This window comes from Mus caroli, unplaced genomic scaffold (genome assembly GCF_978045245.1).
Source record: "Mus caroli unplaced genomic scaffold, Mus_caroli_1 scaffold_13, whole genome shotgun sequence".
Taxonomy (NCBI): domain Eukaryota; kingdom Metazoa; phylum Chordata; class Mammalia; order Rodentia; family Muridae; genus Mus; species Mus caroli.
The window spans coordinates 8304163-8326326 of NW_028227268.1; the positions used below are offsets into that span (position 1 = coordinate 8304163).

At 49.5% G+C, this 22164-nt stretch overlaps 1 protein-coding gene across 2 annotated transcripts in view; it reads left to right on the forward strand.

The window, feature by feature from the left end:
• The window catches only part of Sdk2 (sidekick cell adhesion molecule 2), a 277776-nt gene that overhangs the window by 207505 nt on the left and 48107 nt on the right, over positions 1 to 22164 (forward strand). For both annotated transcript variants that reach the window (XM_021175806.2, XM_085829438.1), the window contains exons 19-30: positions 6813 to 7008; positions 7165 to 7263; positions 7706 to 7897; positions 10489 to 10610; positions 11142 to 11251; positions 11334 to 11484; positions 14739 to 14976; positions 16474 to 16589; positions 17263 to 17452; positions 18849 to 18947; positions 19642 to 19836; positions 21154 to 21355. In XM_021175806.2, coding sequence (XP_021031465.1) covers positions 6813 to 7008; positions 7165 to 7263; positions 7706 to 7897; positions 10489 to 10610; positions 11142 to 11251; positions 11334 to 11484; positions 14739 to 14976; positions 16474 to 16589; positions 17263 to 17452; positions 18849 to 18947; positions 19642 to 19836; positions 21154 to 21355 — 1910 coding nt within the window. The remainder of the gene's footprint in view (positions 1 to 6812; positions 7009 to 7164; positions 7264 to 7705; positions 7898 to 10488; positions 10611 to 11141; positions 11252 to 11333; positions 11485 to 14738; positions 14977 to 16473; positions 16590 to 17262; positions 17453 to 18848; positions 18948 to 19641; positions 19837 to 21153; positions 21356 to 22164) is intronic.

Here is a 22164-nt window from a genome sequence, read left to right on the forward strand (position 1 = left end):
CCTCAGCAGGAGGAGGTAGATGTCACAGGGTCGTTTCCAGGTATGAAAAAAAAAAGCAGAGGATTTAAGGGGCTGGAAGGCCAGGAGAAAGGAGAGAAAATTACAAACCCTGGGGTTTAGTTCAGGGTCCCGGTGATAGCAAGGTGACAGCTGCCATATCCCTAAGTCCTCTGCCCCGAGGCTGTGCATGTACCACAAGGACAAGCGTCTGCACCGTTACAACTTGGTAGCTTGGGAGGCTGGAGAGGAAAGGAGTGAGATTATTTTGCAAAAAGAATCTTCTACTTGTGTTTGATGCAACCTAGAGACCAGAGCTGGAGCCATTGGGCTACAGCACTTTCAATCCCACGAAGGCAGAGAGCACGGGCCAAAAAGAATCTTCCTGGGATAGGGGCTGTAGCCCAAGCTTGCAGTTGCTGACTGGCCGGAAAAAAAATCTGCTAATTGGGACTCGGGGGAGGGAAGGAGGTCTGCATGGCCGTGGAACACAGAGGCCGAGCTGGGAACAATTAGCTTCTGGCTGCCAAGCCTAAGCACAAGTTTTATTCTACATGTGGGAGGGACAAGCTACAAGCTTCTAAGATGAAAAGCCCTCCAAGGGCTGAAAGGCCCCCAAGTGGCCAGAACAACTAGGGCAATAGCCTGCGGTGACCCAGAGCAAGAAGATACCACAGAAGCCCCCCAACCCTGCTTCATCCCAACTTTCCCCTGTAGTCAGGAGCTGTGTAGATGGGCCAGTGACCATCAGCTGCCTGATATTTTGAGCATACGAACGCATGGGGCAGCAATAGCGTATCGTCACACTAATGGGGGCTTACCCAATACCAGGCAACCAGCTACGTACTCTGCTCATTCTCTCGTGCAAGTGCCTGTGAACTTCTGACCCTCCTGCCTCCGCTTTCCAGTTCCTAGGTTTATAACATCTAGTCTGTGTAGCCCTGGGGATTGAACCCAGGGCTTCAGGCGTGCCAGGCAAGCACTCTACCAACTGAGCTACACTCTCATCCCTGTGTTTTATTGTAAACTGATACCTTCAGCTTGTTTTCGGTTTTGTTTTGAAGTACAAGTGAATCAAAGTTGAGGTCTTTTCTCTTGGCTTCTTCGGCCTTCAGAATAGGAGGGATGCGATGGTTGTCCCATCTGTGCACGTAATCAGAACATCCTTCAAGTTGTTAGAATGTTCGGACATCTACACAAGTTGTGGGGAAGACTCAAATGTCCACCTTACACCCATCTCCAGCTTCAATGTGACCAAGTGGCAGTCCGGCTTTGTCCCTGCACCTCCGAGCTCCTCCCAGCCCTTAGCCCATCCTGGGCAACTTGCCGAAGTGAAGCTCAGGCAGTTCATCACACCGTCTGTAAATGTTCTTGTAGAGAAAGAGTCTCTACAAGCTCTCTCTATTAAAAACAACCATACCTAAAAATGTCAGCCATCCCATCATTATGCATCCTGCCAGCCTTTGGATTTCTTTGATTGCCTCTCAATCACTTCCTGCTGCTGACTGATTTATGTGTTCTTAGATCTAGATGAAGGCCGTGGGTTAAGGGTTTGAGTTTAAAGTCTCCACTGATCTTAGAGTCTCCCCATCCCATATTCATTCATATTCTCTCTCTCTCTCTCTCTCTCTCTCTCTCTCTCTCTCTCTCTCTCTCTCTCTCTCTCTCTCTCTCTCTCTCTCTCTCTCTCCCCCTCTCTCTCTCCCTCCTCTCTCCCTTCTTCCCTCTCTCTCCCCCTTCCTCTCTCTCTCCTCATGATTTATTTGGTGAAGAAACTTAGTCATTCATCCCATGCATTTTCCACAGCCCTGAATTTTGCTGATTGCCTCCCTACGGGGTCATTTAACTCGTTCCTCTGAGTACTATATCTGCACACAATTGGAATGTAGAGCCAGTGGCCGACTGGATTCAAGTTTGTTTGATTACCTTTTCTGCAGGGAGGTGGGGGTCCCTCGGTGATGCTGTGTGTTGACATCCGAAGGTGCAAAGTTTGATTGTCCCTTTAACTGTGAACCTGGTGGCCATGAACAGCCCTTTGTAGGGGTTGTGATTTTTTAATAGGAGTTACAAAATGAGAGTGGAAATTTTATTCTTGATTAGCTAAAATGCCTTCAGGAAGGAAGAAATGAGGTGGGAAAAGAGGGAGGAATGGAGGGAGAGAGGGGGAAGAGAGGAGGATGGGAGGAAGAAGGGAGGGGGAGTGAGGGGGAGGGAAGGAAGGAAGCCAAGAGACAGGAAGGAAAATGATATTTTCCTTTGTCTGTTTTCTACTATCTGAACTCTGGGTTTATTAGGGAAAAAATTAAAGACTCTTTTCCATAGCTTCTCAATTCTTGGCATTATAAGTAGCTCCCTAGCATCCTCTAAGGTGACAGCTAGGTTTGGGTTGGAGAAGATGTCTTTGGCTCCATTTTGCTTTTAGCAATGTCGTTATGTACTTAAGGATCTCTAAATACATCTGCTGTGCTCCATTCCGCTGTTGTTATTAGCCTTATTATTGCCAGATGATCACTGGTCCCTTCAAGTTGGCTCCTGCGTCTTTTCCAGCATGGTCCTAAGGCATCACTGATGACTGCCTGGCTGGCTGGGATGACAAGACACTTCAAGCTATATAAATGTATATAACATTTACATACAAAGTCCGCCAGGGTTGGTGGTGCAGGCCTGAAATCCCAGCCATGTGGAAGTTAGATAAGGCAGAAAACCCACAGGGTCCAGGACTGCCTGAGCTACAGCATGAGTTCAAGGCTGCCCCGGTTGGCTTTCTGTTGCTGTGAAAAAGACCATGACCAAAAGCAACTCTGGGAGGAAGGGCTTGATCCTAACCCATCACAGAGGCAAGCAAGGGCTGGAACTTAAAAGAAGCAGAGACCAGGAAAGGTGCTGCCTGCTGGCTTTGCTCTTTGTGGCTTTCTCAGCCTGCTTTCTTATACAACCAGGAACAGCAGCCCAGGGGTGGTGTTGCCCACAATGAGCTAGAGTTAGCTCCCCGACACACACACACACACACACACACCAGTGGTCAAGAAAATGCTCCCACTGATTGGCCTACAGACCAATCTGACAGAGGCATTGTCTCAATTGAGGTTTCTTCTTCCCAGACGACGAAGTTTGTGTCAAGTAACCAAAAAACCCAAAACAAAACAAACAAACAAACAAAACTAGGGTGAGGCTAAACAGAGGAATTCAGTGAGACCCTGTCTCAAAAAAAAAGTAAAGAGAGAGCTGGGGTATAGTCTAGTGTTGAGGTGACTGCCTGGCACATGTGAGTCCCTGGGTTCAAATCCCAGCCCAGGGTAGGGAAAAAGAAGCTCTTCGTTGTCAGACATTTTCCCAAGGAACTCCAGATCTCTTGAGATAGAAAGAATAGATACCATGATGTGGCTACCAGGAGTGTCTCTTGCTCCACAGATAGTATTGCTTCTAGACTCTTAAATGACAGGAAGAAGGAGAATCTCTTAAATACAAAGCACATGGATGGGGTTGGCCGTATGACTTAGTGTTTGCCTAGCAGGCAGAAAGCCCTGTCTTCTGTCTCACAATAGCACACAAGTCAGGCATGATAACACCTGTAATCCTGGCAATAAGCGGTGCAGGTAGTAGGGATGCCAGAAGTTCAAGGTCATTCTTGGCCACACAGCAAGTTCAAGGACAGCCTGGGCTGCATGAAACTCTCTAAAAAGTTTTTTGGGTTTTTTTTGGTTTTTTTTGTTTTGTTTTGTTTTGTTTTTGTTTTTCGAGACTGGGTTTCTCTGTGTAGCCCTGGCTGTCCTGGCACTCACTTTGTAGACCAGGCTGGCCTCGAACTCAGAAATCCGCCTGCCTCTGCCTCCCGAGTGCTGGGATTAAAGGCATGCGCCACCAAGCCCGGCTAGTTTTTTGTTTTTGTTTTTGTTTTTTTTTAATGTATCCTGATGGTTCCCATTCAACATCAAGATTGCAGGTTTTCTCTCTTGTTTGTATCTTTTTTGTCCACAGTAAAAATCTAGTTCTTGCACAACTTCCTCGGCGCCAACAGTCTCATCCCACAGACACACAACAGCTTCAGGACCATAGCGGGAGTGTAATGCTACTGACCGACAGCCTCAAATGATCGGCATCTTTTGTGGTGTTGAGATGTAACCCACAGGAGACACACTTCACACCGCTCTGCTATGATGTCTTTTGAATAGTTTCCCTCACTGTAATTTGTCTACAGCTCAATATCCTATTAGGTTCATTGACTTCACGTTGTTTTTTGATTTTTTAGGGATTGATTTTTTTAAATTTAATTTTATCCTATAATTATGTACAATATTTACATGGTTTCAAAGTCAAATCAACAAAACAAATTTTTAAGAAAATCAGCCTTGGTCTGGGGAGATGATTGACTTGCCATGCAAGGCCATAACCTGAGTTTACAGCCCATGTGACAAGCCGGACACAGTCACCATTCACATCCCTAATCTCAGCAGAGCCCTACCAGGATAAGGGAGGCAGAGCAAAGGGAATCACCAGGAGCTGGCCAGCCAGCCAGCCCGGCATATGCAAACAGTGAACAACAGGAGACACTGCTGCAAGCAGTGAAAGCAAGAGGAAACACCCAAGGTTGTCCTCCGAGCTCCACGCGTACACCGTAGCACACCCAAGCCCACACTCACATATGTACCCATACGCATCGTATACCCAGCAAAGAAGGAAGGAGGGAGGGAGGAAGGGAAGGAGGGATGGAAGAGAGGAAGGAGGGAAGGAAGGAAGGAAGGAAGGAAGGAAGGAAGGAAGGAAGGAAGGAAGGAAGGAAGGAAGGCAGGCAGGCAGGCTGGCTTGACCCTGCGCCGTAAATTCATCAATGCATTAATTGATGAGAGAGCATTTATTAATAAATCGCCTGTCAATGATTGGACCCACCAGCCAGAGACAGAACCTTCAACATCTTGTGAGCTTTTGGGCAGGAAAGTGGGTACTTTAAATCCAAACCATAACACTGAGAAATCTGGGGAACTTTGTGACCCTTCAGTTTCACCCCGAGGATGTGTGTTGTTCATAGCAGTCTTGAGATGCTATGACCCTGAGGCCATTTTGGTCTCAGTTGTGAAGCTAGAGAGAGAAGCCAATATGACTTATTCTCAGAATCACACTAGCCTTGCCTTATGAATGGCTTCATGGGTCACTTTCTTTTCTTTTTTTTTTTCTTTTCTTTCTTTTTTTTTTTTTTTTGTGGGTAAGACCCAGTGATACTATTTTAAGATATCTGTAAAGGAACTCTTTTTTCCTTTATTTTATTTAAAATGGTAGTGATTGTAATTAGCTTAAGACCAATAAAATAATATTTACCCAAATTTTACACTTGCTGGGGAACATACCACACAATTAATTCCAACAGCATAATTAATTCAAATTTACATTAATTAAATTAAATTAAAACATTAAACTCATTTCTCCATCTACTCCAAGGAAGTTGGGCAATTTAATTGCTATGAAACAAGATAACTAAAATAAAGAGGATATTTAACATACTTATTAAATGCCACTTAGTGTTTCTGATTAGTATTTTTAGGGTCTAATTAGTGTCTAATTAACTTGCTATAGGCTATCTTTTCACAATACCAATTAAATTTCAAAACATCCTTTATAAACATCCGGCCCTGAAAAGGAAAAGATTAAGCATTGTTACGGGTATGAGTTAATCAGGAGACATTGGCGTGGTATTGTTTTATATCTATAAATACCCGTGCTTATTAAAACTCTTCAAGTGTAGCTTTTCACCATTAATTGCTATTTAATCAACTTCAAATAAATGAGGAACTCTCTGGGACCAGCTGCCATTGTTGGAGACAGATGAAGGGCCCAGAGAACAAGAGCTGGGGGTAAGAGGGCAGGAGAGGAGGAGGGGCTCGCTCGGGATGAGGAGAAGAGGCAGGCAAGCTATCAAAGGATGGAGAGAAAGTACAAAGGGAGAGGGGAGAGAAAGCGTGGGGTCCAGCTGGGGTCTCTTGCCATCGCCCTCCTCTGGGTGAGATGTAAGATTGACTACCTGACCTGGTACAGACGTAGGACAATAGCCATTGACACGGCTGCGGCATCGGACCTTGGAGAAATCACGGGAAGACTAGCCAGTAGGAAAGCAGAAGTGGCACTTCCAAATCTCCACTTATCCTAGCTGTGTGATGTAGTTGAAGGGACTTGGCCTTTCTGAGCCTCCGTTTCCTTGTCTATGCACTAAAGCGGTGGCTTCGTGGATATGAGACCTGTAGGCACCCAGGGCTAGAGACTTAGAAGAGCTCCACTTTGGTACACTGCTCTGCTGTCTCTTGGAATGATTCTTTTTTTTTTTTTTTTTTTTTTTTTTTTTTGAGACAGGGTTTCTCTGTATAGCCCTGGCTGTCCTAGAACTCACTCTGTAGATCAGGCAGGCCTCAAACTCAGAAATCCGCCTGCCTCTGCCTCCCAAGTGCTGGGATTAAAGGCGTGCGCCACCACTGCCTGGTGGAAGGAATTTTTTTTAACTAAAGGGCCTGTTTCTGGTTCTGTGCCCAGACCTCAGATTGTAATGATGGTTCTGGTAAAATGCCTCCCTTGTAAGGTAGCTGGGAGAATGGGGTGACAGAGCCCTGTGGGAAGCATCCCATACTGTGTCTTACCTGGAGTCAGAGGCTCAAGACACCCAGAGCATCAGAATGTACATGGGAGTGACCTAGATACAGCAGCCTCAGTGTCACCTGGCTTGTCTCTCTAGTCCCTAGGCTGAAGAACCACTGGACCAGTGTCCGTCCATTGGCCTGACCTGTTGTAGAGAGCTTCATTTTCCCCAAAACATCCTTCTGGTTTCTCCTCAGCTGATTGCCTGGGAGCCAGCCCAAGAAGAGGAGGTTACCATGGTGACCGCCAGACCCAACTTTCAAGACAGCATCCATGTGGGCTTCGTGTCCGGCCTGAAAAAATTCACAGAGTACTTTACCTCGGTCCTCTGCTTCACCACACCAGGAGACGGGCCTCGGAGCAGCCCCCAGCTGGTGCGCACACATGAGGACGGTAGGTGCCTTTACCCCCAGCTCCACGCCCACCCACCCCCAACCCAGACCTTTGGGGAGTCTCGGGCTATCCTGGAGCACAGCGGCCATCCTGCATAGAGTGGCCATGCTCTGACACTAATGGGCACTGGTGGGTGGGGGACCCTTTTGGGAACAGTACCTGGACCTGTGGGACACCTGAGCTTCAATGACATCCTGGACACCTCGCTGAAGGTCAGCTGGCAGGAGCCAGGCGAGAAGAACGGCATCCTGACAGGTAGGCATGATGATGCTCCTGAGCCCGAGGGTAGGACAGTAGGAGACTGGGATTAACGGCTAGCCTCTCCCCTGCCAGCTCCTACCCAGGCCTCCCAACTAAGCCACACTCTCAACTCTTAGCTTTTCCCTTTCAATCTACATACAGCACATCTCAAGGCTCCTGCTCCACCCGTGCAGGGCCTCAGGCTTTTAAGAACCCCAAGCATCTGTCACAATGCATTACTCTGTCTACCTGAAATCCCTGCCCACAAGAGACATCCTACTGACACTCTACCTGAGCCCTAGGCATGACACCAGCAGCTCTTAGCTTCTTGGCTCCCTCTGCTCCTGGGGTGAACCAAACCACCAAGCTAGGTACAGAGTAAGGATTGGAATAAGGGTCAGGGTCAATGCACAATCTCAACCCAGCTCATGCTACCGCCACTGTGGACTGTTGCCAGGGTACCGGATCTCCTGGGAAGAGTACAACAGAACCAACACCCGTGTGACCCACTACCTGCCCAACGTAACCCTGGAGTACCGAGTCACGGGCCTCACAGCACTCACCACCTATACTATAGAGGTGGCTGCCATGACTTCCAAGGGCCAGGGCCAGGTGTCAGCCTCCACTATTTCATCTGGTGTGCCTCCAGGTGGGTGCTTCCCATTAGAACTCCTGTCTCTGCTCTTCTAAACAGCTCTCACTTTTGAGGGGGCTCTGTCTGCCTAGTTTGTTGATTAGTTAATTGGTTAGTTGGGTGGGTGGGTTGTTTAGTGGTCAATTGGTTGGTAGTTTTTTGCTTGGTTGCTTGGTTGTTTGATTGGTTTGTTGATAGTTGGTTTGTTGTTGGTTGGTTGGTTAGTTTATTGGTAGTTGGTTGATTGGTAGGTCGGTGGTTAGTTGGTTGGTGGGTGGTTTGTTGGTTGTTTGATTGGTTTGTTGTTGGTTGGTTGGTGGTTGATTGGTTAGTGGGTTGTTGTTGCCTGTTTGGTTAGTTAGTGGGTTGGTGGTTGGTTGGTTGGTTGGTTGATTTATTTGTATTAGGTTGGTTGATTAATTGCCTTATTAGTGTTTGGTTGGTCAGCTGGTTGGATAATGAGTAGTTTGCGGCTATTTGGTTGGTTAGCGAGTTGGTGGTTAGTTGATTGGCTTGTTGGTGGGGGTTGGATGGTTGGTTGATTGGCAGTTGGTTGTTTGAATAGTGGATGGGTGGTTATTGGTGAGTGATTAGTTGATTGGTTGACTGGTTGGTTTGTTGTTGTTGTTGTTGTTGTTGTTGTTGTTTTAAATTCAGAGTCTCATTCTATGGCTTAGGCTGCCCTTGAACTCACAGTAGTCCCATTATATCTCCTCCTAAGTAACCAGAATTACAAGAATGAGACACTATACCAAAGTTCCAGTGTATTTTAAGGATAAGACTTGCCATTAAACCCATGCTGGCCTCAAACTTTGCAGATTTCCCAGCACTGGGATTACTAGTGTGAACCACCATACCTACTCTTGGAGGGGTTCTGTCTTGGATAATGTTGATTTTCTTCCACTGGGTTCTCCCCTTTGCTTATCTCTTGGGCCCAAGGTCCTTCCCTGAGCAGACTTGTATCCCATGGCCTCAGGCCCTAGGTGAAGAGCTATAGGGCTCTCCATCCCCTCTCCCCACAGCCCTAAACACAGAAACACCAGGACCCCACCCTCATCCCTGTTGCCCACACCCTGCTCTCCTCATCCCATAGTAGACTCCCTGCCAGGAGAATTCAAAGAAAGAATTCTTACCATCCACATTGGACTGCAGCCCATAGACAAACTTGTTGTGGGGTGGTCAAATTAGATGGGAGTAATCAGTCCCAAGCACAAACACTAAGCAAGCCAGGCATCATCTCGGAGCCTCAGTTTCCCCATCTGTATACATACAGAATTGGACCAGATCACCATGTGGTCCTCTCCAGATCAGAAAAGCTGTGCCAGCCAGACTGCCTGGACCAACCTACTAAGGTGGCCAAGACACCTCAGGCTCCTTCAACCCCCACTCATAATATGCATCAGTAATGCTGGTGGTTGTCTGTCTGGGACTTCCCAGGCCGAAAGCTACAGGCTTTCTCTTTCTATGCCTCCTCGCTGCCGTTTCCTGCTACATGTGCCCGTACCATCACCATTATACCAAGACATGAAAAAGGGATGGAGATGCTGTATCTGTAGCTTCCCTTGATACCGAGACAAAAACGCCTGACGTAAAAAAAGCAACATAAAGAAGAAAGGGTTCACTCTGGCTCACAGCTCAAGCTACAGCCGTCATGGTGTGAAAGTCACTTCAAAGGGCTGGTCACATAGCATCTGGAAGTAGAGAAAGACAGAGACAGAGACAGAGAGACAGAGAGAAATGGACAGAGACAGAGAGAGATAGACAGAGACAAAGAGAGACAGAGAGACTAGTGGTCAACCCCATCTCTCCTTATCACTCAGTCCAGCCCTCAGCCTGTACAATAGTTCCACCTGTAGTTAGGGTGGGTCTCCCCACCCCAGCCCAACCTAAAAACTCCCTCTCATATATTCCCAGAGGCTTGTCTCCTAGAGGGCCCTAAACCCTGTCAATTTAACTATCTCAGTTGCTCAAAGACACAGTCTGTAATGGTAGAGTTAGATTCAAACCGATGTTTGGATGGTTTTATCTGTTTGTTTGCTTTGTTGATTGGTTGTGTATCGATACTGGGTCTCACTATATACCTTTACACTAGCCTGGACTTCTGTAGCCAAGGCTAGCTCCAAACACACTACAGAATCTGCATTCTTTCAGTCCATCCTGAGCCCTAAGAAGTCCTGACTTCCTGGTTGAAAAAGAGGAGCAGCCTCCTGTCTGCCCCCACCCCAACCCTTCTAAGCCTCCCCAGCCATCACTGGCTATGGAGGGTTTCAGGGTCACGTGGATGGAGGACAGTTCTGATCCATATATTTGCACCGAGCCTAGCTTGATTTGTGCAACTTTTCAAGTATTTTGCTTATTGCCAAAACTTCCGAGGGAAGCCCCAGCACGCACAGCTCCAGGGGGTCTAGGCTCTCAGATCTGTGCCAGCCTCCCAGTATGAATGTGGTGCCTGCGTGACAAAATCAGAGTCATTGTCAATAGGCCTTGGCTGTGCTTCTCCTGAGATGTCCCCAAGAACGGCAAGCTGCTCAGCCTCCTCCCTGCCACAGAGCCCTGTTGCCAGGGAGCCACCCTCTTACTTTTTCTACCCTGCCCTCCTTTCTCAGAGCTTCCAGGGGCACCCACCAACCTGGGCATTTCCAACATCGGCCCACGATCCGTGACCTTGCAGTTCAGGCCTGGCTATGACGGGAAGACGTCCATCTCCCGCTGGGTGGTGGAGGCTCAGGTAAAGTCTGCTAGAGGGGGTTCAGACAGCACTCCAGACCGCCTCAGGCATCCCTGTGAACATCCTGTAAGGGAGCAGTTCTCAACCCGTGGGCAAAATCTTTGTGTGTGTGTGTGTGTGTGTGTGTGTGTGTGTGTGTGTATTAATAGCAAAATTATAGTGTATGTATAGTGTACATGAAGTAGCAACAAAATTATTTTATGGTGTTCAGGTCACCACAACATGAGGAACTGTATTAAAGGGTCACAGCATGAGGAAGACTGAAAACCACTGCAGATCAGGGTGGTGGGGTTTCATTGAAGCTACAAGTACCTGGTATATCAGCTGGCCTTGAAATCAGGCCTGAAAATGTGTTTCTATCCAGCCTGCTATGAGGTCCTAATACAGGAGGACTCAGAGCCACCCTGCAGTCAGTTATGGCTTTTAGACCAAGATATTCCCTGGGTGGAAGTGACACCTACTAGGTGCTAGGGTTCAGAGCGTCCCACTTGACCGCAGCAAGTTGGACAGGTCTGAGGTTCCGTTCTCCAGGTGGGCGTGATCGGCGAGGGCGAGGAGTGGTTGCCCATCTACCAACTGGGCAATGAGCCTGACGCCCGTTCCATGGAGGTGCCAGACCTCAACCCCTTCACCTACTACAGGTAAGGCACAGGTGGGAGGGGGCGGGGGAGGGGAGCCGGCAACCTCCTCCGTACCTTGCTCATTCCCTCTATCCCACCCCAGCTTCCGCATGCGCCAAGTGAACATCGTCGGCACCAGCCCACCCAGTCAACCTTCTAGAAAGATCCAGACCCTCCAGGCGCCCCCAGACATAGCCCCAGCCAATGTGACTCTGCGCACAGCCAGTGAGACCAGCTTGTGGCTCCGATGGATGGTAAGGCTCCCTTGGGGCCAGTGGGATGGGACATTCACAGGACTGTCCCCACCCTGTATCAATTTGTTGACCTCAAAGGTCTCTAGTCAAATATCTACAATTCTTTACCTGTGGCTTAGGTTTGGGAATGCACCTGTTTGGTTTGGTTTTTACTTTTTTTTTTTTTTTCTTCCTTACTAACCTGTGCACAGTAGTTCATTGTGCTCAAAGGAGATTAGAAAGTTAAAAGATACTTTATATGGGTTGGGGAGATTCAGTCAATTATAAAGTGTTTGTTATACAAGCCTGAGGACCTGAGTTCAATCGCCAGCACCAACCTAAAAAAGCCAGCCATGTTAGCACATGCTTGTCGTCTTGGTGCTGGGGAGGCAGAGACAGGAGGATGTAGAGAGAATCTCTTGTGTTTGTATGGATTTGACACCTGTCGATAATAAATCTGGCTTACAGCTTAGGCAGGAAATAGGAGGTGGGACATCCGGTAGGCAGAAAGGATTCTGGGATAGAGCCAGACACGGTAGATTTTCCCAGGAAGATGTGATGGGACAGATGCTTGGTACCTGAGCACAAGTAACCAGCCACTGGCTAAATTCAGAATTAGAATAAATGAGTAATTTTAAGTTATGATCTAGTCAGAGAAGAGCCTACCTATATAGTCAAGGTCCTTCTAAATATATTTAGAGTCTGAGTGTTATTTCTGGGAGCATGGGGCTGGGAGGAAGTACTACACCTTACTTCAACAGAAAGATCCCCGGGGCTTGATGGCCAGCCAGCCTCACCTAGCTGTCCAGTGCGAGACCCTGTCCCAGGAAATATTAAATGTAGGGAAGTTGCTTGTGGAAGCAAACACCTTTAAAACCAGCCTCGGATTATAGGTGTGGATCTCTTTGAGTTCAAGGGCAGCCTGCTCTACATAGGGAATGCCAGGCCAGCCACTGATACCTAGTAAGTAAGACCCTGTATCAAAATAACAAAAGAATAGAATAAAAACGCAAAGTGTCCTCTGGGCACACACGGACACATGCGCACACACACACACACACACACACACACACACACACACGGGGGCGGGGGGGGGGGGGGGGGGACCGAGAGGCAGATGTAAAATGTTGCTGCTTGCTAGAAGCATTGCCAAGTGGCAAACGCCCTAAACTTCCTATCCATTGACCCCTTCCAGGAACCTTGAGAAGGACACGCCCCCATCCTGATTTACAGTTAAGAACATGAAAGCTCAGAGAGATTAAGAACTTGCCCACAGCCACCCAAGCAGCCACAAGGTAGACCTAGTGTTTAGAAAGAGTTGGTCAGAGAGTGAGCACACCTGCTGCTCAGGTCAGAGCTATACTTACTTTGAGGGTCATGACTGCAGTTGACCTGCAGGAAGTAACTTGCTGATGCGCTGTGCCCTACTGGGAGCTATTCTGGGTGATTTATTTAGAGTCTATCTTTAAAATGTTCTCATTAAACCACAATAGCAGAATGAGGCTCGTCCCCAATTTGCATAGGAAGAAAGTGAGGTCACATAACCTCCCCTGGATCCCCCACATCCTCCTACACTTCTCAAGTTAACAGCAAAAGACTGAGCCCCAAAATCCACAGCATTGGCCACTGAACACATTGTCATCTCTCAGCCAGGAACCAAAACAGTGTGTCTCTCAGGCCACCCTGGGACAGGGCACCCCAGCAGGAGTCCCAAGCAGTAGTAGTCTTAGAAACTTGTGTAGCAGATAAGAATAATTCTGACAGGCATGAGCAAGAGGAGCAGCTGGCATCCCTGCTCTTTGGGAGACCCAGAACCCTGACAAAAATAGAGCCAACCTGATGGTGCCCCATGGCCTCTCTCATCACATAGCCCTTTGCCTCCAAGAGAGAGCATTCATTGGTTATGTAAACTAGCACAAACCCTCTGGCACCATACATGCCAAGAAGGAGCTGGTGGCTGAGAGAGGACTTGACACCAAGAGCCCCCAACAGACGCTAGTTATTAATTATGGCTCCTCTTCTGGAGGCAGACCCCGAGCAACACTTTGGGGCTAACCCAGTGGCCCAGGGCACTGTGAGTGTGTAAGTGGGACATTTAGCCTCCTGTGACCTCAACTTCAGCTCTTCTCTACCCACTGCCAGCTTCTCTCTCTCTCTTTCTCTCTCTCTCTCTCTCTCTCACACACACACACACACACACACACACACACACACACACACTGTAATTGTCTCCAAAGATTCCCAAACATAAAAGTTAGAGAATGGATTACTGGGTGCTGTGGGGATGGGAAGTCAACGGCTATGCCATGCAGCCTCTGCCTCATAATGAAGCACATGGCTGGTTACTTCTCCTTAACTAGTAGGGGAGTGGTACACCAGGTCCATCTCAGCTTCTTGGGCCCATCCATTTCTGTCTTGATGATCTCTAGCTGATGTCCATTAGATGTCTGTAGAGGGATATGGAGGTGAGAGGAGGGTAGGTTCGTGAGGCAGGGGCTACAAGGAATTGGATAAAGTGGGTTAGAAAATGGTACCCTGTGGATTATGGGCACGTAGAGGCCCGAGGAGGCAGAATGGAGGGGAGAAACTGCAGACACCCCAGCTTCAGAGGAGGAGTGGAAGCCAGATTCTCACTGGTGTCTGCTGGAGGCCAAAGGTCCACCTCCACCACCTACCAACCTTGCCAGATTCATCCAACCTTAAACCAGTAAGCAGGACCTGTCCTGCTGAGCGATATGAACCAGGAAAAAGGATCTGCCTTTTCTCATTGCTGAGACTCTAACCAGTAAGAGAAAGATGAAGTCCAGTGGGAAAGCCTGAGATTTGCTGAATAGCAGGACTTCCTGACAGTGACGTGCATATAAGGTGACCATATAAGGACCCCTTCCCTCCAGGTTCCCTCCTCCCAAGGGCAGTGTGAGTAAAGACCAGGTGTTAGAGGCAACTAACAGCATGTGTTGACAGCCAGAGTAAGGGAGTTAGTTAAACAGGAAGACACCAGAGCCTAAGGGCTCTGCTCATCAGCCCACTGGTCAGACAGGATTTGAGCCTGCTGGAAAGGACCAGCCTCCAGGCAAGGGTATAAGTCAGCCACGTGAATGACCAACAAAAATGTTGCTTCTCTGGGAGTCCAGTGTGGAGAGTGATGGAAACAGTGCTCCACTGGGGATAGCACCTCTTTTGGGCACTGGCTGCTCAACTCGTGGGTGGGAAAGAGGAAATACAGAGTGATCTCCCTCCTAATCCCTCACCTCTCTGCCCCTGCTTTACCCCAGCCCCTCCCAGAAATGGAGTACAACGGCAACCCTGAGTCGGTGGGCTACAAGATCAAGTACGGCCGCTCTGACGGCCACGGCAAGACGCTGAGCCACACGGTACAAGACCGAGTGGAGCGAGAATACACTATTGAGGACCTGGAGGAGTGGACAGAGTACCGCGTCCAAGTCCAGGCCTTCAACGCCATCGGGAGCGGGCCGTGGAGCCAGGCGGTGGTGGGCAGGACCCGGGAGTCAGGTACCACCGCTCCTCTTCCTCTGGGACCGTCCAAGAGCAGACCATGCTGCGGCCATTTCTACAGACAGCTTAGCAGCTAAGCCTCTGTGCTCACCCCAGGGAGAGCACCCTGCCAGATCTCTAGGTCCCGCGGTGCCGCCCCTCCCCGTGACAGTCCCCACTCTTGGGAAGTGTGCGGGATAACTGTCAGTACTGGCTAGCTGTCCAAGCCTACCCCAGCCACTGCCCTACACACTCAGCCTTAACCCCATCACCCAACCGAGGGATCTCAGAACATTCCAGAAACAAAACCTATCTCTCCTAAGGAGCCTAGAAAGGGGTCTTCCCTCCTACACTATGATCCAAAGGGAAATCTCATGTGTCCAATTTGTAGTTCACTGTAACACTTTTTAAGTGTCAGATGTCTCTTCTACCCTCCCTGAGCCCCCACCTTTGCCTTTCTTCGCTATGTGGGCTGGAAAGCAAGATGGTCCAAAGTTATTCTGCAATCAGGGTAGGCTGAATTCCTGAGCTCAAGGCCAGTCAAGCTATGCAATGGTATCCTTTCTCAAAACAGGTGAGGGTAGACAGCGAGATGGCTCAGCCAGCAATGACACGTGTCATACAAGCCTGATGACCTGACTTTGATCCCCAGAACACACATAAAGATGAAGGGGAATCAGCTTAACTGTGAGATTGTCCTCTGAGCTCCATGTACACACTGGGACATGCACATACACCCTTTACACATTCCATGGGTACACACAATAAAATAATAATAATGATGATAATGATAATAATAATAATAGCATATACACCTACCACACAATAAAATAATCATAATAATAACATATACACCCTACACACCCACCTTGGGTACACACAATAAAATAGTAATAATAATAGCACATACACCCTATATACCCACCATGAGTACACACAATAAAATAATAATAATAACAATAATAATAATAGTATATACACCCTACACACCTACCATGGGTACACACAATAATAAAATTAATAATAATAATAGTAATAATAATAATAAAAGTTACTGTGAACAGGGAAAATTAGGGGGGGGCCGGGCTGAAGATATAATTCAGTTAGTAGACTGCATGCCCTAGATTGCTTCCCCAGCATAAACTAGACATGATGATTGAAACTCTAATCCCATGATTTGGGAGGTAGAGGGTCAGAAGTTCAAGATCATTCCTGGCAACATAGTGAACTCAAAGCTAGCCTAGGCTACATGAGACCCCACCTCCCACCTAACATCCCCAGAAAAGAATTAGGGAGAAATAGCTGACCCCAGAAACCTTGTCTGCAACCTCCCCCAAACTGCCATAGGATCGATTGCAGCTGTGATCTGCGTGTACTGTCTTTCTCCCACGGAGCTGGCAGCATGGAGCTGGCTCTTTGGTCCGCCCCCCACATCCTCGCTCTTCTTCCCACCACTGTCGGGGGAAGGGCTGTCTCTGGATTTTCATTCTTCCTCATCACCCCTGTCTTCCACAGTCCCATCCTCTGGCCCCACCAACGTGTCGGCTCTGGCCACCACCTCTAGCAGCATGCTGGTCCGCTGGAGCGAGATCCCGGAGGCAGATCGAAATGGCCTCGTGCTGGGCTACAAGGTAGATGCTGGGACCCAAGGGGGGGTGGGGCGCACCATCTTCTCTAGGCCCTCCACCCAAGGTGTCCTGTCTTTGTCTTCCTTCCTCTGGATCACTCTCTGCCGCACAGAGGCACAGGGTATCTGCCTAGCTTCCCATCCACCAATCACCACAGCAACCAGGAAGTCCCCCCTTAGGGATAGGAAGTTATCCAGGGACTGAGTGGCTGACAGAGTCTTTCAGACTGCTCCCCTCTTCCAGAAGGCTGATCTGGGAACCTCAAGTGTTACCCTCAGCCCTAAGGGACCCAGTCTGGTTTCTATTATCTTCTAGAATTCTTTTCCAAACTGTTCTGGACCATGTGACCATATGATCATATATAGCCATGTGGTCATGTGACCCTGTGGTCATGTGGCTATGTGATCATGTGGCCTAGCCTTCGCTTGAAAGGTGAGAATCATAGGATAATGTCACATTTCTGTCACTATCCCTCTGCAGCCTTAAGTAAGCCACTTTCCCTTGTGGGCCTATGGGGACTTGTAACTATACAGCTAAGTCTCCCCATGTGTCTTAGACCTTCCAAGAACCCTTTGGGGCCAAGCCCGTCCAAAGGGCCCAGTGTTCCTGCCCCATTCCCCATCCTCTCCTGGAGGAGACTCCAGACCAAGGCCCTCCTCTGTGTTGGCAACGGCAGGTGAGGTACAAGGAGAAGGACTCGGACTCCCAGCCCCGGTTCTGGCTGGTAGAAGGTAACTCATCCCGCAGCGCCCAGCTCACAGGCCTGGGCAAGTATGTGCTCTACGAGGTCCAGGTTCTGGCCTTCACACGCATCGGCGATGGCAGCCTGAGCCACCCTCCCATCCTGGAGCGGACACTAGATGATGGTAAGCCTACATCCCTGTGAGCCTAGAGGGTCTGCCCCTCATCCTGCCCCACCCCCACAGGGATCCCCATTCTCAGGATCCTCCTCCGGAAAACGGGGTCACCAGAGGCTACCAACTCACTGCAAGAAGATGCTATTCAAAGCCGATAAGGGAAAGTGGGGGAAAGAGCCAGAAAAGGACAGTTGGATGACTGACCCATCCTCATAGTCTCTCCCTAGGACAAGTAGACAGTACAAAGACTTGGTGTTAGGTTTGAGGTTTTGGTTTGGTTTTTTTTTTGGGGGGGAGGGGTGTCCTCTGCTTTGCGCAAAATCTATGAGTCTAATGCGTGGGCATGTGCCTCTTGGTCCTGTTTGTAAAGCCGTGACACCAGAAGTGCTCCATCCACTGCACAATCCCCTGGTCTCAAGCTGACAGAGATGTCTCTACACTCCATTCTCCCACACACAGCAAAATGGCCTAACCCACCACAAACACTTGCAAGGCCCAGACAAATGCGGAAGGAAGCAAGCCCCGGTATCATATGTCTGTATATTCTAACTATAAATCAAGCTAATGAGCTGTTAAATTAAATATGTTCTATCCTCCTGCCTTGACAAATATACCCACATAATGACCCAGAAGGCCAAGTTTGAGTTTACACATCTCATCTCCTTGACATTCTGGGCTGGAATGAAGTGTCACAGAAAGAGTGCCCCCCTCCCCGCTGCCACTAGATCCCTCATGCTGTCCTCATGTCACCCCTCACGCCTTCCTCTCATCCACACCAGTCAGGCTCCTGCCACCCCACCCCACCCCCCAAACAGCTTCCCCTGGGCCATCCCTGGAGTGGATAAAAGATGGATCTGGGAAACAAGCCCACTCAGAGTCTGGGGCACACCCTAGGTCCCTCCCTGAGCTTCTAAACACCTGGGTTGCGGAGCCAGGTGTGGAGAGAGGATCCCTGCAGGCAGGATGGGCACTTTCCAACTCCGTCACAGGTCACAGCTAAGCAGGAGGCAGAAGACATCACAGCTGGGCCTTCCAAAGCGCAGACCAGGCTGGGATCTGGAAGGCCATGGGTGAAGCCATCATTCCAGCACAGACTTAAAAACTTAGAACACATGTCTGCCCATTCTGAGAGCCCATGCACAACACATGATGGGCAAGGAAGTTGGAGTCTTGGGGCCTCCCTAAATAACTAAGGCCTGTTTGAGGGGTACACGTATCCTATCTCACCTTCTAGGCCCTGTAAAATAACCCTGATTTTGAGGATACATAGTTTTGTGATCATTTCCTAAGATGTATACTACACATAAATTCACTGAACAGATTAATTCCCCTCTCGATGCTCAGCTTGGCCTGAGCCAGAGCAGACAGGACAGCAGTCTTACCTTCTTCCTTCTGCCTCCTCCAGTCCCAGGCCCCCCCATGGGCATCCTGTTTCCAGAGGTGAGAACCACATCTGTGCGGCTCATCTGGCAGCCCCCGGCAGCTCCCAACGGCATCATTCTGGGTAAGTCTGCCCCTTTCCTGTGCCCTTCCTAGGGAAGAGGAGGTGGCACGGTGGGAGAAAAAAAAAAAAAAAAAAAAAGAGTAGAGATGGGACCAGCCTGGAAGTGTCCACAGCCTCTGAAAAATAGCGTCTGACATGTCAGCCATGGTGTTCACACTTGCAACCCCAGCACTTTGAGAGGTAGAGGCAAGATGAATAGAAATGAAATAAATATTTTTCAAAATTGCAATTAAATAAACTCGCGAATATACACATCAAAGGTGGCTTGGTCTACCTGTGCCTCTGTCTTGGGCTAGTCCTGGAAGAATGGTATAGCTTAGAGGACAAAGTGACAGTAGACATCAAGTCCTATGGACAAGAAAGCACCGGGCTATTGCTTTAGAGCAGTGGACATCAAGTCCTTTGGACAATAAAGCAATTATTGCTTTAGAGCCACAACTTGCTAGCAGGTGACTTGGCCTCTCTCGTCCTCATGTAAACTGTTGTGGGGGGGTCTAAGACACTATACATTGAACCCCTTATCCCCACCAAAGTCCATATTCGTCAACGGTAAGTGTGACCAGAAGAATGTCACACAGCCAAACAGGAGCCAGGGGACCTGACTGCATGTGTTGCTGCAACCACAGAGATGGGTCCTCTCACAGGACACTGGGGCTGCCGGATCTGCCATTGCCCTTCGTCTTTCTTCCCACAGCCTACCAGATCACACACCGGCTCAACACCACTACAGCCAACACCGCCACAGTGGAGGTCCTGGCCCCCAGCGCCCGCCAGTACATGGCTACAGGCCTCAAGCCGGAGTCTGTCTACCTATTCCGTATCACAGCCCAAACCCGCAAAGGCTGGGGAGAGGCTGCTGAGGCCTTGGTGGTGACTACAGAGAAGAGAGGTGACTGCCCATGGGACTGGGGAGGCCTGGGGAGCTGAAGAGGGCTTCTGAAGCCCACACAGGGGCTTAGCACCCCTCCTGGTGGGCAACTGGGAGAAGCGGTGGGGAACAGCATTGCTTTAGTATAGAAAAGAGAACGGACTCCAGGGTTGGAGTCAAGGTCAGTAAGGGATCATGCCATGTCACAGAGCTGGACTGGAATGTCCCAGGATCCTACCCTGTTCCAGGTTTCTAAAGGACAGGTGGGGCTGAGGCATGGCTTAATTGAAAGAGTGCTTGCCTGACATACATGAAGCCATGGGTTCAAGTCCCAGAACGGCATAAACCAAATTTGGCAATACATGCCTGTAATCCTAGCACTTGGGAGTCCAAGCAGGAAGATGGGGAGTTCGAGGTCAGCCTCAGACAGCCTAGGATATGAGGGATCCCATCAGAATAAGAATAAATAATACTAAGGAGGTGATTGGTGATCATCTCCAACCCCTGGTCCCCTTCACATCCCTATCCTTACCCCTTAGCCTGGGCTAGGTCTGGGCTAGATCCTGCAGTCTGAGCTGTCATACCTCAGGACCCTGAGCAGGCACCTGGAGAGTGGGTTCCCTAGATGCAAGCCTGAACCCCCAGTTGGGTTAAAAGGCAATGTGTTAGAAAACGTCCCCAGTTGGGGTAGGTGGGGGAACAACACACAAGACAGTAAGACAGTGAATTTCCTCCAAGGGCTTCTTTACTCTTAGGGAATATGGATACATCTGGGTTGCTTTAGCTAGAGGAAGATGCTCCAGGCACTGAGCAGGTCTCAGGGGAGGGGCAGGGAGTGCTCCATAAAGCGTCCTGCAGTCACAAAGCAACCCTACCACAAAGAAGCGTCAAGTCCAAGGCCAAGAACACTGAGGCTTGGCAGCCTGTCATCTGGGGTAGGAAAGTGGCTAGTGAAAGAGGGATATGGGGCAGGGGGATGACGGAAATGAACTCCCACAGGGAAGCATGGCCCACTCCCACTCAGTCTGGCACAATGCAGGACCTATCTCCATCATAAGCAAAAGCAAACCTGTCAAGTCCTCCTCCAGGGGCTGCTGTGGGAGGCATGACTCTCCAGGCACCTAGGGCCTCGGAAACTGAGGGAGGGTCTCACCTGAATACTCAAGGTTAGCTGCTAGCAGAAACCATGCAATGCCCACAGACATAGAAGTAAAATAGAGGGGGGCGGTATCTGTCCCAAGTTCAGAACCCCTTCGAGCTGCCCTTGAGAAAGGGCAACCCCTCCACCATCACCCTGCTCGGGCTACCGTCTCACCTATCCCCTGCCCTGCCTCCCAGACCGGCCACAGCCCCCTAGCAAGCCCGTGGTACAGCAGGAAGACGTGAAAGCACGCAGTGTGCTGCTGTCGTGGGAGCCAGGCAGCGATGGGCTCTCCCCAGTACGATACTACACCATCCAGACGCGGGAGCTACCCAGCGGCAGGTGGGCTCTGCACTCGGCCTCCGTGAGCCACAATGCCTCCGCCTTCACTGTGGACAGGTAAGGTGGGGTCCACACCCACTTATCTGTTCCCTTCTCTACTGGAGACAGCACCTCACGTGATCCTTGCAGGAGGGAGGGGGCTTCTGAGAGCACCTTCAACCAGTCACCCAGGTCTTCCTCAGCTCACCCCACCGGCCACACTCACCCCTTTCTGCTCTCCCCTGGTCCCTGGGAAGCCCATTAGGCTTGCCTCTTAATTATCTGTGGAGCCCAGCCAGGCCCCCTTAGCGAAGCACTTGCCACTCTTCATTAGCGATTCTCCCAACAGCCCGTGTCCTCCTCCCATCTTTAATAGGAGTGCAAAGTTCCTCTCCAAAACCCTGCCCTCAATCTAATCCCTGGTGGTTGTATTTTTTATACTCCCGTCGACGTGACCTGGAACTTGAATAGGCCTTCCCTCTCCCACCCCCAACCCTGTAAATTAAGAAGCCATTTTGTTGGGAAGAAGATGAGGGTCATAGAGACAATTTTCCTTATCTCTGGGGAATCTCCGCACCCCCCCCACCCCAAAAAAATTCCCTAACGTCAGGAAAAGGCTTGCAGCTTGCAGGGCACCGTGTATACAATTGTGTGGAGAGGGAAGTTTGGATGTCTTCCTGGCCATCAGAGCATGGGTAGACATGAGCCTGGGGATGTATGGCTTATCATTACAGTGATGTGGCTCCCAAGCAGGGGTGGCATGGGGCCTGGGCACTCAGCATCTCAGGGCCTGTCCCACCGTGACCCCTTCCCAAGCCTCCAGGTTTCCTTCTGGGTCGTATGTCAGCACTGAGGCCCCTGCTTCTTCCCCGCCTCAAGCAGGGATG